The 19,489-nt window shown below is 54.7% G+C and overlaps 1 protein-coding gene and 1 long non-coding RNA gene across 2 annotated transcripts; both read left to right on the top strand.

Moving 5' to 3' along the window:
- The first annotated feature begins 2 nt into the window (after positions 1–2).
- On the top strand, positions 3–443 carry LOC143159185 (uncharacterized). Its single transcript, XR_012995151.1, has 2 exons — positions 3–81; positions 236–443. It is a non-coding gene; the product is annotated as an uncharacterized LOC143159185 (long non-coding RNA).
- An 861-nt stretch (positions 444–1,304) lies between these two features.
- Positions 1,305–17,558, top strand: LOC143155615 (uncharacterized). The gene is given in 25 exon segments (XM_076328585.1): positions 1,305–1,402; positions 1,603–1,725; positions 2,614–2,728; positions 3,260–3,432; positions 3,614–3,681; positions 3,684–3,735; positions 3,971–4,085; positions 4,331–4,504; positions 4,593–4,699; positions 5,171–5,308; positions 6,744–6,892; positions 7,049–7,110; positions 8,417–8,519; positions 8,639–8,700; positions 10,007–10,109; positions 11,819–11,880; positions 12,017–12,094; positions 13,144–13,296; positions 14,107–14,276; positions 14,477–14,570; positions 15,290–15,364; positions 15,600–15,877; positions 16,296–16,437; positions 16,790–16,841; positions 16,916–17,558. Coding segments are annotated over 25 exon segments (3,087 nt in total). The 3' UTR covers positions 17,257–17,558.
- The last annotated feature ends 1,931 nt before the right edge of the window (positions 17,559–19,489 follow it).

Raw genomic sequence — 19,489 nt, 5'->3', positions numbered from 1 at the left:
GAAATAAGGCAAAAACCGCAAGAAGTTGATCCCTATGTCCATGTAACGCAATTTTCCACGTGCGTCTGTAGCCCAAAGGCTGTAAGTTTGTTGTCGACACGTTTGAGTGTTTGGTTTTCAGTATCTGGATCTGCGCGTTAGTGCTGTGCTTCCAGGACCCACCTTCCAGCACCGCCTTTGGCCCAGCCTGCTGTAAAACTAACACACAGCCTTTTCTTTTCCTGCCCTTCCACAGTCACAGCTGAACCTCCAACACGGTTAGCGATGAGAAGATGCTGGAGCAGAGGAAGTGCCAGTGCCAGAAAACAGAGTGCTCACAGGGAGATGAATGAAGCCTGGAAACCTTTGCCTTCCACCTTGTGCAGCCGCTACCCTGCATCTAATTCCAAGTGTTCTGTTGCAGCTTGGTACTTAATAAACTGCGTCATCTAGTACGTGCCTTAGTTTTGCTGCACAACTGGAGCGCTTCGGACCTAGCGGGTTTGGATGAGGAGAGGCCTAGTGCTGAAGGCTCTCTCAGGCTCTCTTCCTATGCAGGCAGTTAGCACGTCTCTCTCTGCCCTTGCTCTGAATGAAAATCAGTCCTGCAGACGTCTCCGAGAGGGAGCGCGCATCCGTGTCCTTTTCCTCTGGGGAGGCGTGAACCATGACTGTGCTCAGATCAGGGACTAGCGCTGAGCTACTGCTAATAATCAGCTACCAGACTCTTCCTGCCTCCGTAGAGCAATCCTCCTGGCGGTCTGGGCAGAAGGTGGTGGGCGAGCTTCTGGTAGCCGTGGAAGCTTTGCAGATCCCACGGGGATCCGATGGATTTGTAGCCTGCCGAGGGGAAAGGTGTGAAGAAGTGGGCACAAGCTGGAACAGGGGGAATCCCACCTCAACCTAAGGAAAAACCTTTTCTCTCGTGAGGGTGGCGAGAGACCGGTGTCAGGGAGCAGCGCAGGCACGCTGCTTCCTCGGGGACAGGGAGCCAAAGGGCGTCCCACGGCTGGGCCCTGCCCTGCTGGCCTCAGCCTACGCGAACGAGGGGAGCAGGGCGGGCACCCGGGGCAGCTGAGAACCCAGAGGAACGAACAAGTGCCTGGTGAGGCGGCAGCTCTGAGGGCAAGCCAGGAAGTCAGGCCAGGCCGGGTTGGGGTTCAGGCCCAGTGGTGGCGAGCAGGGTCAGATGCAGCCCAGTGACGGGCCAGGCAGGACCACAGGGAGGCCAAGGGCAGGCTGGGAAGGCAGCCTGCGCGCTGGGGTCTGGAGCAGCGCGGTCTGTGGCCAGGCACAGCTGAGACAGAGCTGGAGACAGGGACACCATGACAGAGCTCAGGCAGGGCCTGGAGGCCTCTGTCTATGCCTCAGTGGGCCTCCTGGGCCCTGCGGCTATCCCAGAGCTGGAAGAACGCGTGCAACGGTAAGGAAGTAACACAGTGGAGCAAGGCTCCGCTTTCTGCGATTGTGTGAAAACAACAGGACTGTCTTCTTGCATCCCAGCAAGACAGTAATACACGATTTCCAAAGGTGCTCTTGTTTTAGATGGGGTTCTTTCACACTCTTCTTTTGGGATTTGTGCTCTTGTGGACTTCTGCGGTAAGGCCTGTACTTCTTTTTCAGGCTCCAAGTGGGAAGGGCCAGGCTGGAAGCCACAGCCCAGCAACAAGCCAAGACCATTGAAGCCCTTGAGAAAGACCTGCAAGCCTCCGCCTCAGGAAGCGAGTCAGAGCCTTCCCTGAAACAGTGAAGAGGAATGCCTGTGGTTTCCTCTGCAGAGCTTTTACCGTCCTGACTTGAAATTTCCCAGTGGGGCTAATTCGGGTGTTGGTGTCAGCATAAGCAAGGTGCTTTCACCTGTGGCCGATATGAAGCAAATGACTTTGGGTTTCTACCCTAACGCGCCGGCAAAAAGGAGACAACCAGCAGGATCAGGTGTGGTCCCCAGGGTGGCCTGCCAGCAGTTTAGCCCATGGAGCAGGGCTGCAGCTCCCCAGCTCTTTCCTTCGTGTCCTTCTGGCCCTCTTCTGCCCCCTCGGTTTCTGGGCAGGGGTCACGTGCTTCACGTGCCTGGCACCGTGTACAGAGGAGCTGGTGCACATCTTCCGCTGGGTCGCAGGAGCTGAGCAGCCTTGCAGAAGAGCACGCTGGAGGAAACCTGGCCACGCGAACGCGCGCCTCATGCCAGCACGATGTACGTTCACACTAGCCCCGAGGGGGTGTCACTGCGAGTGACAGCGAGAGCCAGGCGAGAGACCGCCCGAGGTCCGCGCCCGCCCGAGCCAGGTGCTGGCCGCCTCCGGCTCTGCTTTTGGGGACCCGCATCCCCAGGCTCCGCGGCCACGCGCTGAGGGGAAACGCGGAGCGGGTGAGGCGAGGGCCGCTTCGGCCACTGCCGCAGCCGCCGGCCACCCGGCCCCCGCCCCGGGGGAGAGGCGGGACAGGGCGAAGCTTTGGTGCGCGTTCGACGGTTTGTCAGCAGCCCCGTCCGTGGCCACCGCTGCCGTATTTTACTCCAGAACCTCGCCCGACGCACAGAGGGACGCATCCGTCAACATTCTAACACGGGAGCAAATAGGGCTCTTGAACAGCAGCTGTGCAAACGGCACATCTTCAGAGGCATTTTCCGGCCAGCCGGCCCCCGCCCCGGGGGCGCCCCGACGGCGGAGGCAGAGCCCGCTCGCGACGGGCCGGCGTCACCCCGCCCCCTGTGACGCCCCCCCGTCGCGCCCCCTGTGACGCCCCGAGAGTTAGGCCGCCCCCTGCAGGCGCCGCCGCTCAGTGCTGTCGCCGCCGCGGCGGGACCGGCAGCGCGTCTCTGGCTGGGAGCGTCGGGGGCTGCGAGCCGCGGCCGCCGCTCGGGGCTCGGCTCTCGGCTCTTCTCGCCCTCTCCCCGCCCGCGGCTCGGCAGAGCCCGCCGGGCGCCTCCTGCGGCTGCTAGCCCCGGGGCGGGCCGTGCCCTTGTCCCCGCCGCAGCATGCAGAGGCTCATCGGACTCCTCGGGAGGGTGCGGGAGCGGCCGCCGTCCGGCAGCGCTCCCGCGCCCGGCGCCGCCGGGGCCTCCGAGCTCCGGGAGGAGGGCTGGGGCGGGCTGCACAGCGCGGCCGCCAGCGGTGACCTGGCCCGGCTGCAGCGGCGCTGGTGGCGGAAGAGATTCCGCGTCAACGGGCGGAACGCGCAGAAGCAGTAAGGGGCGGGCAGTGCCCGTAGCAAAGCCTCCACCCACCCTGGCTGGAAGAGCCGGCAAAGCCCGGCACGGTCGCAAGCGCCCTAGGAGCAGGGCCGGCTCCACAGCGCTGGCCTTAGCGGAGGCCTGACCCAAGCTGAGACAGGAGGCGGCGGATGCTCCGCTCCGCTCCGCTCCGCTCTGCCCTGCCCTGCTCTGCCCTGCCAGCCTGGTCCCTGTAGTGAATCTTCTGTGGAGCTCAGCAGGCCTTCGTCCAAGCAGAGACGGCTCCTTTCCCCTTGCCAGACCGAGCGGCTTGCTTGAGCAGGGCATGGATTTGCGGACAGACACGGCACAGCCTTCCCGTTGCCGTTAGAAATCCCATCCCCTATGTCTCTGCGACATGTCTGGCACGGGACTGATCGGGGGAAAACCCAGGGGCTTACGCAGACTCCGCAGTCTCTGTAGACTTACGTAGCCTCCATAGACTCCAGGCTGCCAAGACGCGGTCTCCTTTGCTGTGCTGGGTGGCTGGGCAGTCCTGCTGGAGGCAGGGACCAGTGCCTGGGCACAGGAGTCTGTCTGTGCAGGTTCATTGACACAGCCGAGGAAATGCCTCCTGACTCAGCGGATGCGTTGGGGATTTTTCCTAGCCAGCCCCAGGCTTTGGGTGTGCAGCTCCCGCCACCGGCTCTGGAACGAGGACACTTGCTTTCGGCTTGTTTTTTGCCAGTTGAGGCTTGTGGCCCTATGTGGCGCGTACCACAGCCTGAAACGATGTCTTCAGCTGTCTGTCTGTGTTAACTGAATATATTTAATTTCTAGGACGCCTCTGCATCTTGCTTGTGCGAACGGCCATGCAGATGTCGTTCGATTTCTAGCAGGAAAGAAGTGCCAGCTAAACCCTCGTGACAATTCTAAGAAATCGCCGCTGATGAAGGTACATGGAATACGTTATGCTGTTGTACCTTGGGCTTATCGATTATGCACTGAGCGATACACACCTTGCATGATTCTTCACATAGGCCTGCGTAGAAACAGGTACCTTGTAGTCAGCGGGGAAGGGGCATATGTTGCCTAATCTTTGAAGACGCTCGTACTTGCCAGTGTTGGGAAGACGCGGGAGTTCTGACAGAGAGAAACGTAGATGTTGGAAGTTATTCCTCCTTTGTGTCTTCTTTCCAGGCAGTAGAGCACCAGCACAAAGACTGTGTGGCTATTCTGCTGGAACACGGTGCCAACCCTGACCTCAGAGGTGCTGGCGGCAACACTGCCCTTCACCTGGCTGCCGCCATTCCTAGCAAATCTCTAGTGGAGCTGTTACTTGAGCACAATGCCCATATTGATGCTCAGAATAAGGTAAGCGTGGACTTTGGGTAAGGCTCCTCTTCCCACAACTTGCTTGACTTTTCTGTGTTATTGTAAGGGAGGTGATTTCTCCTTTCAGATGGGATACACTCCGCTTGCTGTTGCGATCACCGAGCACTGTGAAGAGATGGTCGAGTTCCTTCTTCAAAAAGGAGCTGACGTGCATGCTCGAGATAGGCATAAAAGGTGAAGGGTTTCTCAAAAGTGCGCGTGGGACTCCTTAGCATTGTTCAAGTTGGATTGATGGCAGCCATAGGAACGAGCTTTGAAAAAGAACCAGGAGCTGCTCGGAAGGAGCTCCTACCGCGTGACTTGTGACAGCACACCCCCACTCGGCTGCTCTCTTACCTCAGGGGACGATTTCTGCACCGAGGACTGCAAGAAAGCGTTGGCTGTGGTGCCACACACACGCGTGCGTGTGCACACACGCGTGCGCCCCCACCCCCCGAGTCTGCTCTGGGCAGGTGGTTGGCCTGGAGACCTCCTGAGGTCCTGCCAGCCTCAATTCTCCGACGCTTCCACGTGTTTGGCTGTGCTTTCACTCTGCCTGTAGGAGAGGGGAAATGAATTGTTTGGGGAGCAAAGAGGGACTGAAGTAATGGCAATGCAATGTCCGCAGAAGCTGATGTATTTCCTATCATCTCTTGGATGCTTTAGGACCACTCTTATGGTTGCTGTTGCTGCTGGGGATGTGAATGTAATACGACTTCTTCTTCGGCATGGTGCTGAACTTTCTCATGAAGACGAGTTTGGCAGGACAGCTCTCTCTTATGCCAGACTGTCTGGATATGCTGAGTAAGTGTTTTACGTCCTCGTTAGAGCAGCTGCGTTCTCAGAACGTCCGTGCTGAGTACGGCCCTTTTTGGTAACATCACCGGGGTTTAATGAGGCGTTGAGTCCTTTGCTGAAGCTGGGCCCAGTGACGTCTTCTGATGCATCTCCTTCTGTGTCGAGAGTGGATTTGGAAGTTGAGGGAAACTTCCCCCCACGGTTCTCTCCGAGAATCCACCTGTGTGCTGCCAAGCTCCACTCAACTCAACTGACTAGCAACTACCTGCCTTTTGTTGCAGAGGGGATCTAACTGATATCCCCCGAGTTAAACTCTTCAGCGGTTTTCCTCCTCTCGTGGGTAGCTTTGCACCCCTGGCCGTTCCTTCGCTAAGGTGGCTATGTGTGCTTAACAGCTAGGCTGAAGGAAATAGTAGCCTAGTGATGGGTGAATGAACTGCATTATGCCTACGAGCATGCCTTGTCTAGCCATAAACAACTGCCCGTGACCTCTTGTCACTGCATCTCGACTTCATTTCTTCTCCCCCTGCCCCCCCTGTCAGCCTGTACCAATGGGAAGCAGGAGAGAAGGGTGCCTGGGTAAACTGTGGAGTAAAAACCCCTTTAGGAATAAAGCACGTTTGAGGATTGCTCTACCAAAACAACACGTTCATTCCTTCCCTCCCGGCTGCTGGCACAGTATCAATGTTGCGCTAATGCACCATTTTGCAGCGCAGCCTTGGTCTGGAGCGCGTTTTTAATATTTTCTTTTCTTGTTTGTTTGGGGCTTTTTGTTTGGTTTTTAGTTCTGCTTATGAAGCAAACCTGAAAGTGGTCTCTCTCCGGAGCCCCAGCTGACCCTCTGCCAGGGTTGTTAGAAGATAACACTATGCAATGTACTTAACCCCTGGTGTGCTTGGAATGCAACCGCAATCTTTCTTGGCCTCTCGATATCCCACTTAGGAGCTCTCTAAACTCCCAGGTCCTCAGACTAACCATGGGAATTTCTGAAGCCCTTCAAAGTCAGGACTGGGCTTGAGGAGACGTTACCCCGGCTTGATGTGAAGAGTTGCTACAGCATTAGTATAGCATCCCGCTGAGGTAGAAGCCTTGTAGTTAGATGTCAGTCTGCCAGGGGTCTTGTTAATCTCACTGGCCCTCAAAACGGAGCGGGGGTTTTCAGATGAGACTGTAGCCAGCAGGGCTGAGTTACTCCATAGACAAGAATAGGCACCTGTAGCGTGAACATGCCTGTAGTGAGTATTTCAGTCTCCACTACTCTAGCAGTGCAGTAAGCTCTGTCTCTGTGTGTGTGTGTGTGTGTGTGTGTGTGTTACCCTTTACCAGCTGGCTATGAATATGGGGAGGATGGCTCATGAATGGCTGTTGCTCTTCCAGTAGAGAGTGTATGCAAGTGTGGAGGTATTTTTACTGAATGCATTTCCTTCCTTTCTCTATATAGTATTTATAACCAATGGGAGGAATTTGTGAACTGTGAAAGGACGGGTGAATGTTCTGCAGGAAGCACAGAAGGCCCAGCAGTACTTGACAGCTCTTGCTCTGGGACAACTGCTGACGTTCCCTTGGGCGCACCTGCAATGACCGGAGCAGGTACGATCCGCCACCGTGGAGGAGGTGACGAGGACAAATCACTAGGGCCTGTAGGAGAACGATAACCCGTCGACGGGACGCAGGGCTTGAGGGCTGGGGAGAAGCAGAGGGAAATAAGCACTCACAGCAGCATCGCGCTTCTTGCCTCCTTCGTAGGTGTCCTGCCAGCAGCAGGAGCAGAACAAGAGGAAGATGATGACTCCCCTTTTGATTCTGAGGTAGAATCATAGAATCGTTTAGGTCAGAAAAGACCCTTAAGATCATCGAGTGCAACCGTACACCTAACACTGCCGAGTCCAGCCCTAAACCGTGTCCCTAAGCGCCACGTATACTCATCTTCTAAAAGCCTCCGGGGATGGTGACTCAACCACTTCCCTGGGCAGCCTGTTCCAGTGCTTGACAACCCTTTCAGTGAAGAAATCTTGCCTAATATCCAACCCAAACCTCCCCTGGCCCAACCTGAGGCTGTTTCCAATTGTCCTATCACTTGCTACTTGGGAAAAGAGACCGACACCCACCTCGCTACAACCTCCTTTCAGGTAGTTGTAGAGAGCGATAAGGTGTGCCCTCAGCCTCCTTTCCTCCAGACTAAACAAGCCCCAGTTCCCTCAGCCGCTCCTCATAGGACCTGTTCTCTAGACCCTTCACCAGCTTCCTTGCTCTTCTTTGGACGCGCTCCAGCACCTCAATGTCTTTCTTGCAGTGAGGGGCCCAAAAAGCAAACACGGTAGTCGAGGTGCGGCCTCACCAGTGCCAAGTACAAAGGGACAATCGCTTCCCTAGTCCAGCTGGCCACGCTATTTCTGATCCAAGCCAGGATGCTATTGGCCGCCTTGGCCACCTGGGCACACTGCTGCTCATATTCAGCCGGCTGTCGACCAACGCCCCCAGGTCCTTTTCCGCTGGGCAGCTTTCCAGCCACTCTTCCCCTTCTCTGAAGGAGGCAGTGGGGCCCCACTGGGCTCGCTTGCTTCTGGGCTCGTTTCCCTCTGCTGCTGCTGCTGCTTCCGCCACACGCTCGTAACTGGGACCTTGACAGGCCGCTGCTGCAGGCAAGCTCTTCAGTTAGGACTGGGAGGAGGTGAGGTCAAGCTAATGACCCGGGTCTCCTAGCAGCTGGCTTTGGAGCTGGATTTCTAGTACAGGACTGAAGCGGTAAAGCTTCCCAACGGTTACAATCCTCTGATATCTAGAAGGCTGGCGCTGTGGGGATTGCTGGTTTTCCACCACACAGCTCCCGTCTCCGGATCCAGTCAGTGTCAACTGGTCGCCCGCAGGGCCTACAGTCTAGATGCGTAGCTGCTTCTGCCTAGGGCCTCTCTATCTTGGGCAGGTGTACTTCGGCCCCTTTTGAAAGCCCTGCTCAACAGAGATGCCTAACACGCTGCCTGCGTTTGCCCTTTTCGTTCTGCCCGTCACCTGTTACCACGTTACGCGTGTTGGCTGAAGCGGGAGCTTTGTGCGCGGAAACGGGTCGAGAAGGAGTCTGTGCCAGTTCTCACGCATGTCTTTTAAATTACGCAGACGGATTCTGAAGGTCCAAGGAAAGGGCCGGCCGGCGTGCTGCTTCCAGCTGCAGACAGACACGGAGCGTGCGTGCAGTCCGTTGCAGAGGCGCGCGGCAATGGTAATTTCCTGACGGACTAAATGGTTACCTCTGTAAGCTTCTCTGCAGTGAAGCAGATGGGGAAAAGCAGAGGGAAATAAGCACTCACAGCAGCATCGCGCTTCTTGCCTCCTTCATAGGTGTCTTGCCAGTGGGAGGAGCAGAACAAGAGGAAGATGATGACTCCCCTTTTGATTCTGAGGTAGAATCATAGAATCGTTTAGGTCAGAAAAGACCCTTAAGATCATCGAGTGCAACCGTACACCTAACACTGCCGAGTCCAGCCCTAAACCGTGTCCCTAAGCGCCACGTATACTCATCTTCTAAAAGCCTCCGGGGATGGTGACTCAACCACTTCCCTGGGCAGCCTGTTCCAGTGCTTGACAACCCTTTCAGTGAAGAAATCTTGCCTAATATCCAACCCAAACCTCCCCTGGCCCAACCTGAGGCTGTTTCCAATTGTCCTATCACTTGCTACTTGGGAAAAGAGACCGACACCCACCTCGCTACAACCTCCTTTCAGGTAGTTGTAGAGAGCGATAAGGTGTGCCCTCAGCCTCCTTTCCTCCAGACTAAACAAGCCCCAGTTCCCTCAACCGCTCCTCATAGGACCTGTTCTCTAGACCCTTCACCAGCTTCCTTGCTCTTCTTTGGACGCGCTCCAGCACCTCAATGTCTTTCTTGCAGTGAGGGGCCCAAAAAGCAAACACGGTAGTCGAGGTGCGGCCTCACCAGTGCCAAGTACAAAGGGACAATCGCTTCCCTAGTCCAGCTGGCCACGCTATTTCTGATCCAAGCCAGGATGCTATTGGCTGCCTTGGCCACCTGGGCACACTGCTGCTCATATTCAGCCGGCTGTCGACCAACGCCCCCAGGTCCTTTTCCGCTGGGCAGCTTTCCAGCCACTCTTCCCCTTCTCTGAAGGAGGCAGTGGGGCCCCACTGGGCTCGCTTGCTTCTGGGCTCGTTTCCCTCTGCTGCTGCTGCTGCTTCTGCCACACGCTCGTAACTGGGACCTTGACAGGCCGCTGCTGCAGGCAAGCTCTTCAGTTAGGACTGGGAGGAGGTGAGGTCAAGCTAATGACCCGGGTCTCCTAGCAGCTGGCTTTGGAGCTGGATTTCTAGTACAGGACTGAAGCGGTAAAGCTTCCCAACGGTTACAATCCTCTGATATCTAGAAGGCTGGCGCTGTGGGGATTGCTGGTTTTCCACCACACAGCTCCCGTCTCCGGATCCAGTCAGTGTCAACTGGTCGCCCGCAGGGCCTACAGTCTAGATGCGTAGCTGCTTCTGCCTAGGGCCTCTCTATCTTGGGCAGGTGTACTTCGGCCCCTTTTGAAAGCCCTGCTCAACAGAGATGCCTAACACGCTGCCTGCGTTTGCCCTTTTCGTTCTGCCCGTCACCTGTTACCACGTTACGCGTGTTGGCTGAAGCGGGAGCTTTGTGCGCGGAAACGGGTCGAGAAGGAGTCTGTGCCAGTTCTCACGCATGTCTTTTAAATTACGCAGACGGATTCTGAAGGTCCAAGGAAAGGGCCGGCCGGCGTGCTGCTTCCAGCTGCAGACAGACACGGAGCGTGCGTGCAGTCCGTTGCAGAGGCGCGCGGCAATGGTAATTTCCTGACGGACTAAATGGTTACCTCTGTAAGCTTCTCTGCAGTGAAGCAGATGGGGAAAAGCAGAGTGAAATAAGCACTCACAGCAGCATCGCGCTTCTTGCCTCCTTCATAGGTGTCTTGCCAGTGGGAGGAGCAGAACAAGAGGAAGATGATGACTCCCCTTTTGATTCTGAGGTAGAATCATAGAATCGTTTAGGTCAGAAAAGACCCTTAAGATCATCGAGTGCAACCGTACACCTAACACTGCCGAGTCCAGCCCTAAACCGTGTCCCTAAGCGCCACGTATACTCATCTTCTAAAAGCCTCCGGGGATGGTGACTCAACCACTTCCCTGGGCAGCCTGTTCCAGTGCTTGACAACCCTTTCAGTGAAGAAATCTTGCCTAATATCCAACCCAAACCTCCCCTGGCCCAACCTGAGGCTGTTTCCAATTGTCCTATCACTTGCTACTTGGGAAAAGAGACCGACACCCACCTCGCTACAACCTCCTTTCAGGTAGTTGTAGAGAGCGATAAGGTGTGCCCTCAGCCTCCTTTCCTCCAGACTAAACAAGCCCCAGTTCCCTCAGCCGCTCCTCATAGGACCTGTTCTCTAGACCCTTCACCAGCTTCCTTGCTCTTCTTTGGACGCGCTCCAGCACCTCAATGTCTTTCTTGCAGTGAGGGGCCCAAAAAGCAAACACGGTAGTCGAGGTGCGGCCTCACCAGTGCCAAGTACAAAGGGACAATCGCTTCCCTAGTCCAGCTGGCCACGCTATTTCTGATCCAAGCCAGGATGCTATTGGCCGCCTTGGCCACCTGGGCACACTGCTGCTCATATTCAGCCGGCTGTCGACCAACGCCCCCAGGTCCTTTTCCGCTGGGCAGCTTTCCAGCCACTCTTCCCCTTCTCTGAAGGAGGCAGTGGGGCCCCACTGGGCTCGCTTGCTTCTGGGCTCGTTTCCCTCTGCTGCTGCTGCTGCTTCCGCCACACGCTCGTAACTGGGACCTTGACAGGCCGCTGCTGCAGGCAAGCTCTTCAGTTAGGACTGGGAGGAGGTGAGGTCAAGCTAATGACCCGGGTCTCCTAGCAGCTGGCTTTGGAGCTGGATTTCTAGTACAGGACTGAAGCGGTAAAGCTTCCCAACGGTTACAATCCTCTGATATCTAGAAGGCTGGCGCTGTGGGGATTGCTGGTTTTCCACCACACAGCTCCCGTCTCCGGATCCAGTCAGTGTCAACTGGTCGCCCGCAGGGCCTACAGTCTAGATGCGTAGCTGCTTCTGCCTAGGGCCTCTCTATCTTGGGCAGGTGTACTTCGGCCCCTTTTGAAAGCCCTGCTCAACAGAGATGCCTAACACGCTGCCTGCGTTTGCCCTTTTCGTTCTGCCCGTCACCTGTTACCACGTTACGCGTGTTGGCTGAAGCGGGAGCTTTGTGCGCGGAAACGGGTCGAGAAGGAGTCTGTGCCAGTTCTCACGCATGTCTTTTAAATTACGCAGACGGATTCTGAAGGTCCAAGGAAAGGGCCGGCCGGCGTGCTGCTTCCAGCTGCAGACAGACACGGAGCGTGCGTGCAGTCCGTTGCAGAGGTGCGCGGCAATGGTAATTTCCTGACGGACTAAATGGTTACCTCTGTAAGCTTCTCTGCAGTGAAGCAGATGGGGAAAAGCAGAGGGAAATAAGCACTCACAGCAGCATCGCGCTTCTTGCCTCCTTCATAGGTGTCTTGCCAGTGGGAGGAGCAGAACAACTGGAAGATTTTGACTCCTCTTCTGAGAATGAGGTGCTTTCTCTTCCGGAGGTAATGCAGAAGTCCCGCTTCTGTAGCCCCGGTGCTGAAATGCAGTGTCATGCTGCAGTGTTGCTGGGGATTCCTTTCCCCACTGTCTGACTGTCTGTCTGTGTTCTCGCTCGCTCAGGTTACTGCACTGGGGAGAGAAGAGCATCAGCTAAAGAAGGATGCTTCAACTCAAGCAGATTGTCAAGGCGACAGACAGGTGACTCTAATAGAGGCTGATGCAGATATCTGTAAATAGAACCTGTCAGTGTACGGAGAGCTGTTCTTGCTGCCGAGTTCATTTTGGAGTGCTGCTGAGAGGAGGTTATTGAATCTGGACCTGAAGCATATTTCCGACCTCATTTTCTTCCCGTTGTGAAGCAGAAGGTCTGCATAAAGAGGGAACACAGTGGGTTGGAAAAAAGCACGTGCGCAGACTCTCAGCCTGTGTTCCAAGGAGAAGAATGCTTAAGCCTTTTCTCTGTATTAGGAAGGGGAAAGTCTCATGAAGAGCTGCCGATAGTTTGGATGTGCGCAGCTGAGAAAGATGCCTGCAGCTGCCTGCTGGTGGCGGCCAAAATCTCTTATCTTTGAATTCACTGAGTCATAGAAGCATGGAATGGTTTGGGCTGGAAGGGTCCTTTAAAGGTCTTCTCGCCCAACCCCCTGCCATGGGCAGGGACATCTTCCACTAGATCAGGTTGCTCAAAGCCCCGTCCAACCTGACTTTGAACACTTCCAGGGATGGGGCATCCACAACTTCTCTGGGCAACCTGGTCCAGCGTCCCACCACCCTTGCTGCAAAAAATGTCTTCCTTATGTCCAATCTAAGTCTACCCTCTTGTAGTTTAAAACCGTTGCCCCTTGTCCTACCGCTACAGGCCTTGGTAAAAAGTCTCTCTCCGCCTTTCTATATTGGAAGGCTGCAATAAGGTCTCCCCAGAGCCTCCTCTTCCCCAGGCTGAACAACCCCAGCTCTCTCAGCCTTTCTTCATGGGAGAGGTCTTTCAGCCCTCTGATCATTTTTGTGGCCCTCCTCTGGACCCGCTCTAACAAGTCCATGTCTTCCTTGTGCTGCGGACCCCAGAGCTGGATGCAGTACTCCAGGTGGGGTCTCACGAGAGCGGAGTAGAAGGGAGGAATCACCTCCCTCGACCTGCTGGCCACCCTGCAGACCGATCTAATGATATAATCCCATGAGTAAAAGCATCTCTCATGTTGTCATCTTCTTACTGATGTCTCCATGCTCATGGAACACTGTTTCTTTAGAGGTGGGTCAGGCAGCTGCAGCAGGGGCTTGCCGACGCTCTCAAAAAGAACTCCCTGGCAGAAGCTTCACTTGAAGCTAAGAAGCGCTACAGCAGGGACCTGCAGGAACAGAAACTGCAGTTGCAGAAGGAACTGGACAGGTCTAAAGCTAAGGTATGGAGAAAGCCTGTCTCTTGTCTCTTGGCAGGGGCCCAGGCCTCTGTTGTAGCAAACCAGAGCGGGGAACTGATCCCTTTCTTGGGCGTTTTCTGTAACCCGGGGTGGTTCAGGGTGCGGCTAGCTGTGACGAGGGGGCTGGGAGGGAACAGCACTGCTGCCTTTGGTGCCTGCCTGTTTGCACCGCTTGAAGTTAACAGTGGAGGGCTGCGCTAAGGTGGTCTTAGTACACTAGGCAACTTTGCAACAGGAGTAGATGAGTGACAGGTAAGTGACTCGCCTTGTTTTATAAGCCTGGCGCCTACGATTAGAAAGGTCGCTAACCGTGAAGCCACTTTGTCCTTAATTGGAGAAGGGTGTGTGTATTCCTTTCAAAAAGCTATTTCTCAAGTTTCACGGAGCACGTGTATGTGCTGCTTCTCTTGGGTTTGGCAAAGCGGAGCGTGTGCTGACGGAGAAAGAGTAGGCACACTGGAGTGTTGCGCTGGTGCTTTTTTGTATTCCCTCGTCACATCATCATTGTTATGGAGTTGCAAAGTCACTGTAGGAGCAGGAGGAGCTTCTAACCGTGTTGGAGCAGCCAACAAGGGGCTACAAAGAGTGTTCAGAGTCCTTGAGAGAGGAGGAGGAGTGTTGTGGCAGCGTTTAGGAAACGCTGTAGGAAATCAGTGTAGACGTAGGAGAGGGGCCAGTATAAAAGATGAAGAAGTAACATGGGTTTTGAGAGTCGACGTGAGAGTCAAAGCAGTCCACTCCTTTTTATCAAACCTAAGCTGACTACTGGGGATTCTTCTTGTGGTTTGACAGCTGCAGGAATTGAAAGAACGGCGTACCCAGACTGAGTGTTATGCCGAGTCCCTGAAGAACGCCATAAAGAATAAAAAGAGGGAACTAACAACTTCCAGGAAAATGCAGGGCCTTCTGGTCACGTCTTCTCGAACTGCGGCTATCCCAGAGCTGAAAGAACGCATGCAACGGTAAGGAAGTAACACAGTGGAGCAAGGCTCCGCTTTCTGCGATTGTGTGAAAACAACAGGACTGTCTTCTTGCATCCCAGCAAGACAGTAATACACGATTTCCAAAGGTGCTCTTGTTTTAGATGGGGCTCTTTCACACTCTTCTTTTGGGATTTGTGCTCTTGTGGACTTCTGCGGTAAGGCCTGTACTTCTTTTTCAGGCTCCAAGTGGGAAAGGCCAGGCTGGAAGCCACAGCCCAGCAACAAGCCAAGACCATTGAAGCCCTTGAGAAAGTCCTGCAAGCCTCTGCCTCAGTAAGCTAGTCAGAGCCTTCCCTTTTCATGAGCTACAGAGCCTAGTTCCGTATTCACGTGGGGAAATTTTAAGATGAGGTTTTCCTGGAGAGCCTCTAGGAGAGATCAGTTCCTCTGTTCTACTGACTATAGGCTGCTCTGGAAGTCCTGCTGGCCCACTCCCCAGCTTTCTGGCTTTGCGAGTTGTCCCATGAGACCATAGCAAGTCCTACTTAACGCCGTCTTTGTTAAGGAGTTGACAGTAATGCACTGGCTTAAGTATTTTCTGCTTTAGACCAGTCGTGAGGTTGAGACCTCAGGCAGCACTTCAGACAGTCACGCAGTAGAGGGATTTGGTACCCTCGGTTGCGGACTTTCCTTGGGCTCTAGTGGTGCCGAGCGCCTCATCCTGGAGGCCTGACTGGCATCGTCAGACTGTGACAGGACTTCTTCAGTTGCCTGTACTCTGGTCACCTTCCCGTTTTAGTGATTATGGATTCCTTGTCCAGAAGGTGTGGGTCCATAATGCAACGAGGAGACCTCCAAAGATGAAAATCCGCAACTAGTAAGGGAACGACACCTCCATAGGCAGTATTTTGTGTGCTCGGGTGGCGTTGCGGGGCAGGCAAACACTGCGTTGTACTGATGCTGCCAAGAGAAGAAGAAAGGCCGTGAGGTGTGACCTTCGGTCGGGAAAGTCCTAGCGTGACTTCTTTTTTCTTCTTTTAATGCTGCTGTAGGCTCGTAAGGGCCTGGAGGACTTGATAACTGGCTTTCAGACAACACGGACTGCAAAGGAACACCAACATTGGCAGGTATATGAACGGCTTCCGGGAATGACTGGTTTTAGTCTTTGAATTTCTTGTGGGCAGGTAATTTATGAAAAGATCCGGTGGGCTGTGGGGAACCCCCCAGGTTTTTGGGCAGGGCACCCTCAGGGGAAAAGTCTATACGTTTCCTCATTCCCCTGGTGCTACTGCGTTTTGAATCTGCTTGGTGGACAATATGCGGGGCACTTGCGCTCATCGGCACGATTCCTTGGATGGGTAGGCCGTGTGCTGTGGACTGGAGAGAGGTCTGTGGTTGAGAGCTGCGAGAGGAGACTGGACCTGGGAGATCCGTGTTATCTTCTTTGTGGAGAACACTGTCTGCACGTGCTGCATATGCATCCCGTTCCTGTGCTCTGCGTGTGATGTATCTTTTCTATTTGGAAAGCGTGGGAGTGAAAGCAAGGAAGTGAAGAAGCTGGCCAAGATGAAATGCCGATCAGAAGCGCTTCTGGACGAAATGCGGGGAAGGAACGTCGCACTGGAGGAAGAATGTACCAGGCATGGCTTTTTAGTGCTTTAAAGAAATATCACGTTGTGTAGAAGTCAAGCTTTACTGAACTCTAACGTAAAAGCATGTACATAACCGTTTGTGAGCAAATTCAAGTCTCGCATTCCATCTTGCAAGGGGCTTCTGTGCTTGAGCCTATGGTTTTAAAAAGCTGCAAAAGGCCTTGCAAATGCAGGCTGCCGGCAGTTCTGGGAGGGAGGGAAGGAAGTCTCGTCTTCCTCCGTTCAGGTAAACTTTGGGCCCTCCAAGTGACGTGTGGCACTGGAGGGCTGGCTGTTGTCAGCAATTCTTGGCCTGTCGAGCATGTTACAGATGAAGCACGCCACGGCTGTGCTGCTTACATAAGAGTACGTGAAAAAGGCCGACCGTTGCTTCGCTTCACGCTTCCCTTACTAATTTGCTGTGCAGGTTGAAGATGCTTCTGGAGGGACTTCGGACAAAGCTGATGGCATATGCGGGGAGAAAGAGAGAGTCCCAGCTCAGTTCCCGGGGGGAGATGGAGAACAGCTGTTCTGAGGTGGCCAACGAAGTTGGTAAACAAAGAAGAAAGGTGAGCTCTGGTTTGTTTGGTGGATTTGAGGTGATTATTTTTTTCTGCTGGAACCCGTACGATTCTTTTCCTATACTTTTTTTCCGTGTTGCTAATTATCTGTTGGCTGTATTTTGCAATTGATTGACTTCTCTCGAGGCTCCTGCTGCTGCTGTAGCAGTAGATGGTGATGATGGTGATGAACACGGAGGTAGTTACCGTGATGGGTAAAAACCATGAGCCAGGAGTCCCAGCAGGGCTGCTGAGCTCAATGGCCTCACCGACCAGGACGCGGTCCCAGGGGCCCCGAGCGAGAAGAAGCGGAGCTGGTCACCGTACATCAAGATTTTAATACATTTTAATACTCTGTCAGCAGGTGACGAATGCAGTCTCGACGGACCCCCACCTTACGGATTGCCACAGAAGTGGGTAACTTGAGAGCTCTCTCTTTGAGTTCCTTTTGTTTTGCTGCCTACAAGTTGGTGACATTTCCCAACAGCTGGAGATGCAGTCAAAAAAACGCATGCAGCGGGCAAGATAAAACCAGGACCTGCGAGAACAGTTGTCCACTCCGCGTGGGACTCGGGAAGAACCAGGGCAGAACCAGGGCTTAACCCCAGAAGCCGTTGGGAGACTAGCATGGTGGGTCACAGCCAACTACAGCAGTCTAAAAGAGAGACGGGAGAAAGAGCTGGCCAAGAAATAAGGCAAAAACCGCAAGAAGTTGATCCCTATGTCCATGTAACGCAATTTTCCACGTGCGTCTGTAGCCCAAAGGCTGTAAGTTTGTTGTCGACACGTTTGAGTGTTTGGTTTTCGGTATCTGGATCTGCGCGTTAGTGCTGTGCTTCCAGGACCCACCTTCCAGCGCCGCCTTTGGCCCAGCCTGCTGTAAAACTAACACACAGCCTTTTCTTTTCCTGCCCTTCCACAGTCACAGCTGAACCTCCAACACGGTTAGCGATGAGAAGATGCTGGAGCAGAGGAAGTGCCAGTGCCAGAAAACAGAGTGCTCACAGGGAGATGAATGAAGCCTGGAAACCTTTGCCTTCCACCTTGTGCAGCCGCTACCCTGCATCTAATTCCAAGTGTTCTGTTGCAGCTTGGTACTTAATAAACTGCGTCATCTAGTACGTGCCTTAGTTTTGCTGCACAACTGGAGCGCTTCGGACCTAGCGGGTTTGGATGAGGAGAGGCCTAGTGCTGAAGGCTCTCTCAGGCTCTCTTCCTATGCAGGCAGTTAGCACGTCTCTCTCTGCCCTTGCTCTGAATGAAAATCAGTCCTGCAGACGTCTCCGAGAGGGAGCGCGCATCCGTGTCCTTTTCCTCTGGGGAGGCGTGAACCATGACTGTGCTCAGATCAGGGACTAGCGCTGAGCTACTGCTAATAATCAGCTACCAGACTCTTCCTGCCTCCGTAGAGCAATCCTCCTGGCGGTCTGGGCAGAAGGTGGTGGGCGAGCTTCTGGTAGCCGTGGAAGCTTTGCAGATCCCACGGGGATCCGATGGATTTGTAGCCTGCCGAGGGGAAAGGTGTGAAGAAGTGGGCACAAGCTGGAACAGGGGGAATCCCACCTCAACCTAAGGAAAAACCTTTTCTCTCGTGAGGGTGGCGAGAGACCGGTGTCAGGGAGCAGCGCAGGCACGCTGCTTCCTCGGGGACAGGGAGCCAAAGGGCGTCCCACGGCTGGGCCCTGCCCTGCTGGCCTCAGCCTACGCGAACGAGGGGAGCAGGGCGGGCACCCGGGGCAGCTGAGAACCCAGAGGAACGAACAAGTGCCTGGTGAGGCGGCAGCTCTGAGGGCAAGCCAGGAAGTCAGGCCAGGCCGGGTTGGGGTTCAGGCCCAGTGGTGGCGAGCAGGGTCAGATGCAGCCCAGTGACGGGCCAGGCAGGACCACAGGGAGGCCAAGGGCAGGCTGGGAAGGCAGCCTGCGCGCTGGGGTCTGGAGCAGCGCGGTCTGTGGCCAGGCACAGCTGAGACAGAGCTGGAGACAGGGACACCATGACAGAGCTCAGGCAGGGCCTGGAGGCCTCTGTCTATGCCTCAGTAGGCCTCGGGCCCATGGGCTGGAGGCCCCAGGGACCTGGGGTGGGGCTGGAGGCCCCAGCTCAGCCTGCTGGTGGCTTATTTAGGCCACAGAGAGGTGGTGGAGTCTCCATGCTTGGAGATGCTCCAAACTGGTCATGGCCCTGTGCGACCTGCCCTGGCTGACCCTGCTTTCAGCAGGGCAGGGACGGACGAGATGCAGCCCCTTCCAGCCTCGATGAGGCTGTGCTTTCAAGGCACAAATGTCCCCAGTGATCTGGAAATTTCACGCTGCAGGCCCAGTTTGATTCGGCTAGACCTCCTGCCTGCTTAATGAGCCTTTTGCCCAAGTCTGACCTCAGCTGTAACTGTAGTCTTCCTTGGGCCACATGCAACAGACAAAAGAACTGCAGACTGCATCCAACATCTCCAGGCACAAGGGTGGCAACAACCTTCTCAGACATCAAGTCATGTTCTGAAGCATGATGCCACCAGTGAAGAACAGCCGTAGAGTTAGCCAAGCAAATCTTGATTTCCAACCCCCAGTTCGAGACCTGGAAGTGGAGAACCACCATCATGCTTCAGGTCCGGCTAGGCAGCAGTGGAAGCTGCTGACTATGGAGGCCCACCTGGCCCGGTCCCCATCTCTTCAAACGCAAGGCGATAGCTAGCTAGGCATTACAAGTTTGACAAGCCACTCTTCACAAATATGCCAAAGCACACTTGGCAAAACCAGACTGAAATAATGTTCCACCTCCTCTCCGGGCAATCACCCTTCACACTGGTGAATGTTAACAGATGTCCAGGCTCTAAAACCAAAATGGCCTTCCTTTGGAAAATACCAAAGCTATCTTCAAACAGTAAATTGGACCCGTTCGTCATATAATTGAGAATGAGAGCTCTGCCAAGGAACAGTACTGTAAACTCCCAATAAAGGCCAAGGACAGAAGCAGCAGTAAGCTCCGTGGTGATGTGTAAGCAGATGAAATCTGGCTGCTTAGCAGTCCAAAGACTATGCAATACCTGAGCACAGCACTTGCCCTGAT

This window comes from Aptenodytes patagonicus, chromosome 1, assembly GCF_965638725.1.
Source record: "Aptenodytes patagonicus chromosome 1, bAptPat1.pri.cur, whole genome shotgun sequence".
Lineage (NCBI taxonomy): Eukaryota > Metazoa > Chordata > Aves > Sphenisciformes > Spheniscidae > Aptenodytes > Aptenodytes patagonicus.
Note: the sequence above shows the minus strand (reverse complement) of the source record. Positions and strands in the feature narration are given on the sequence as shown.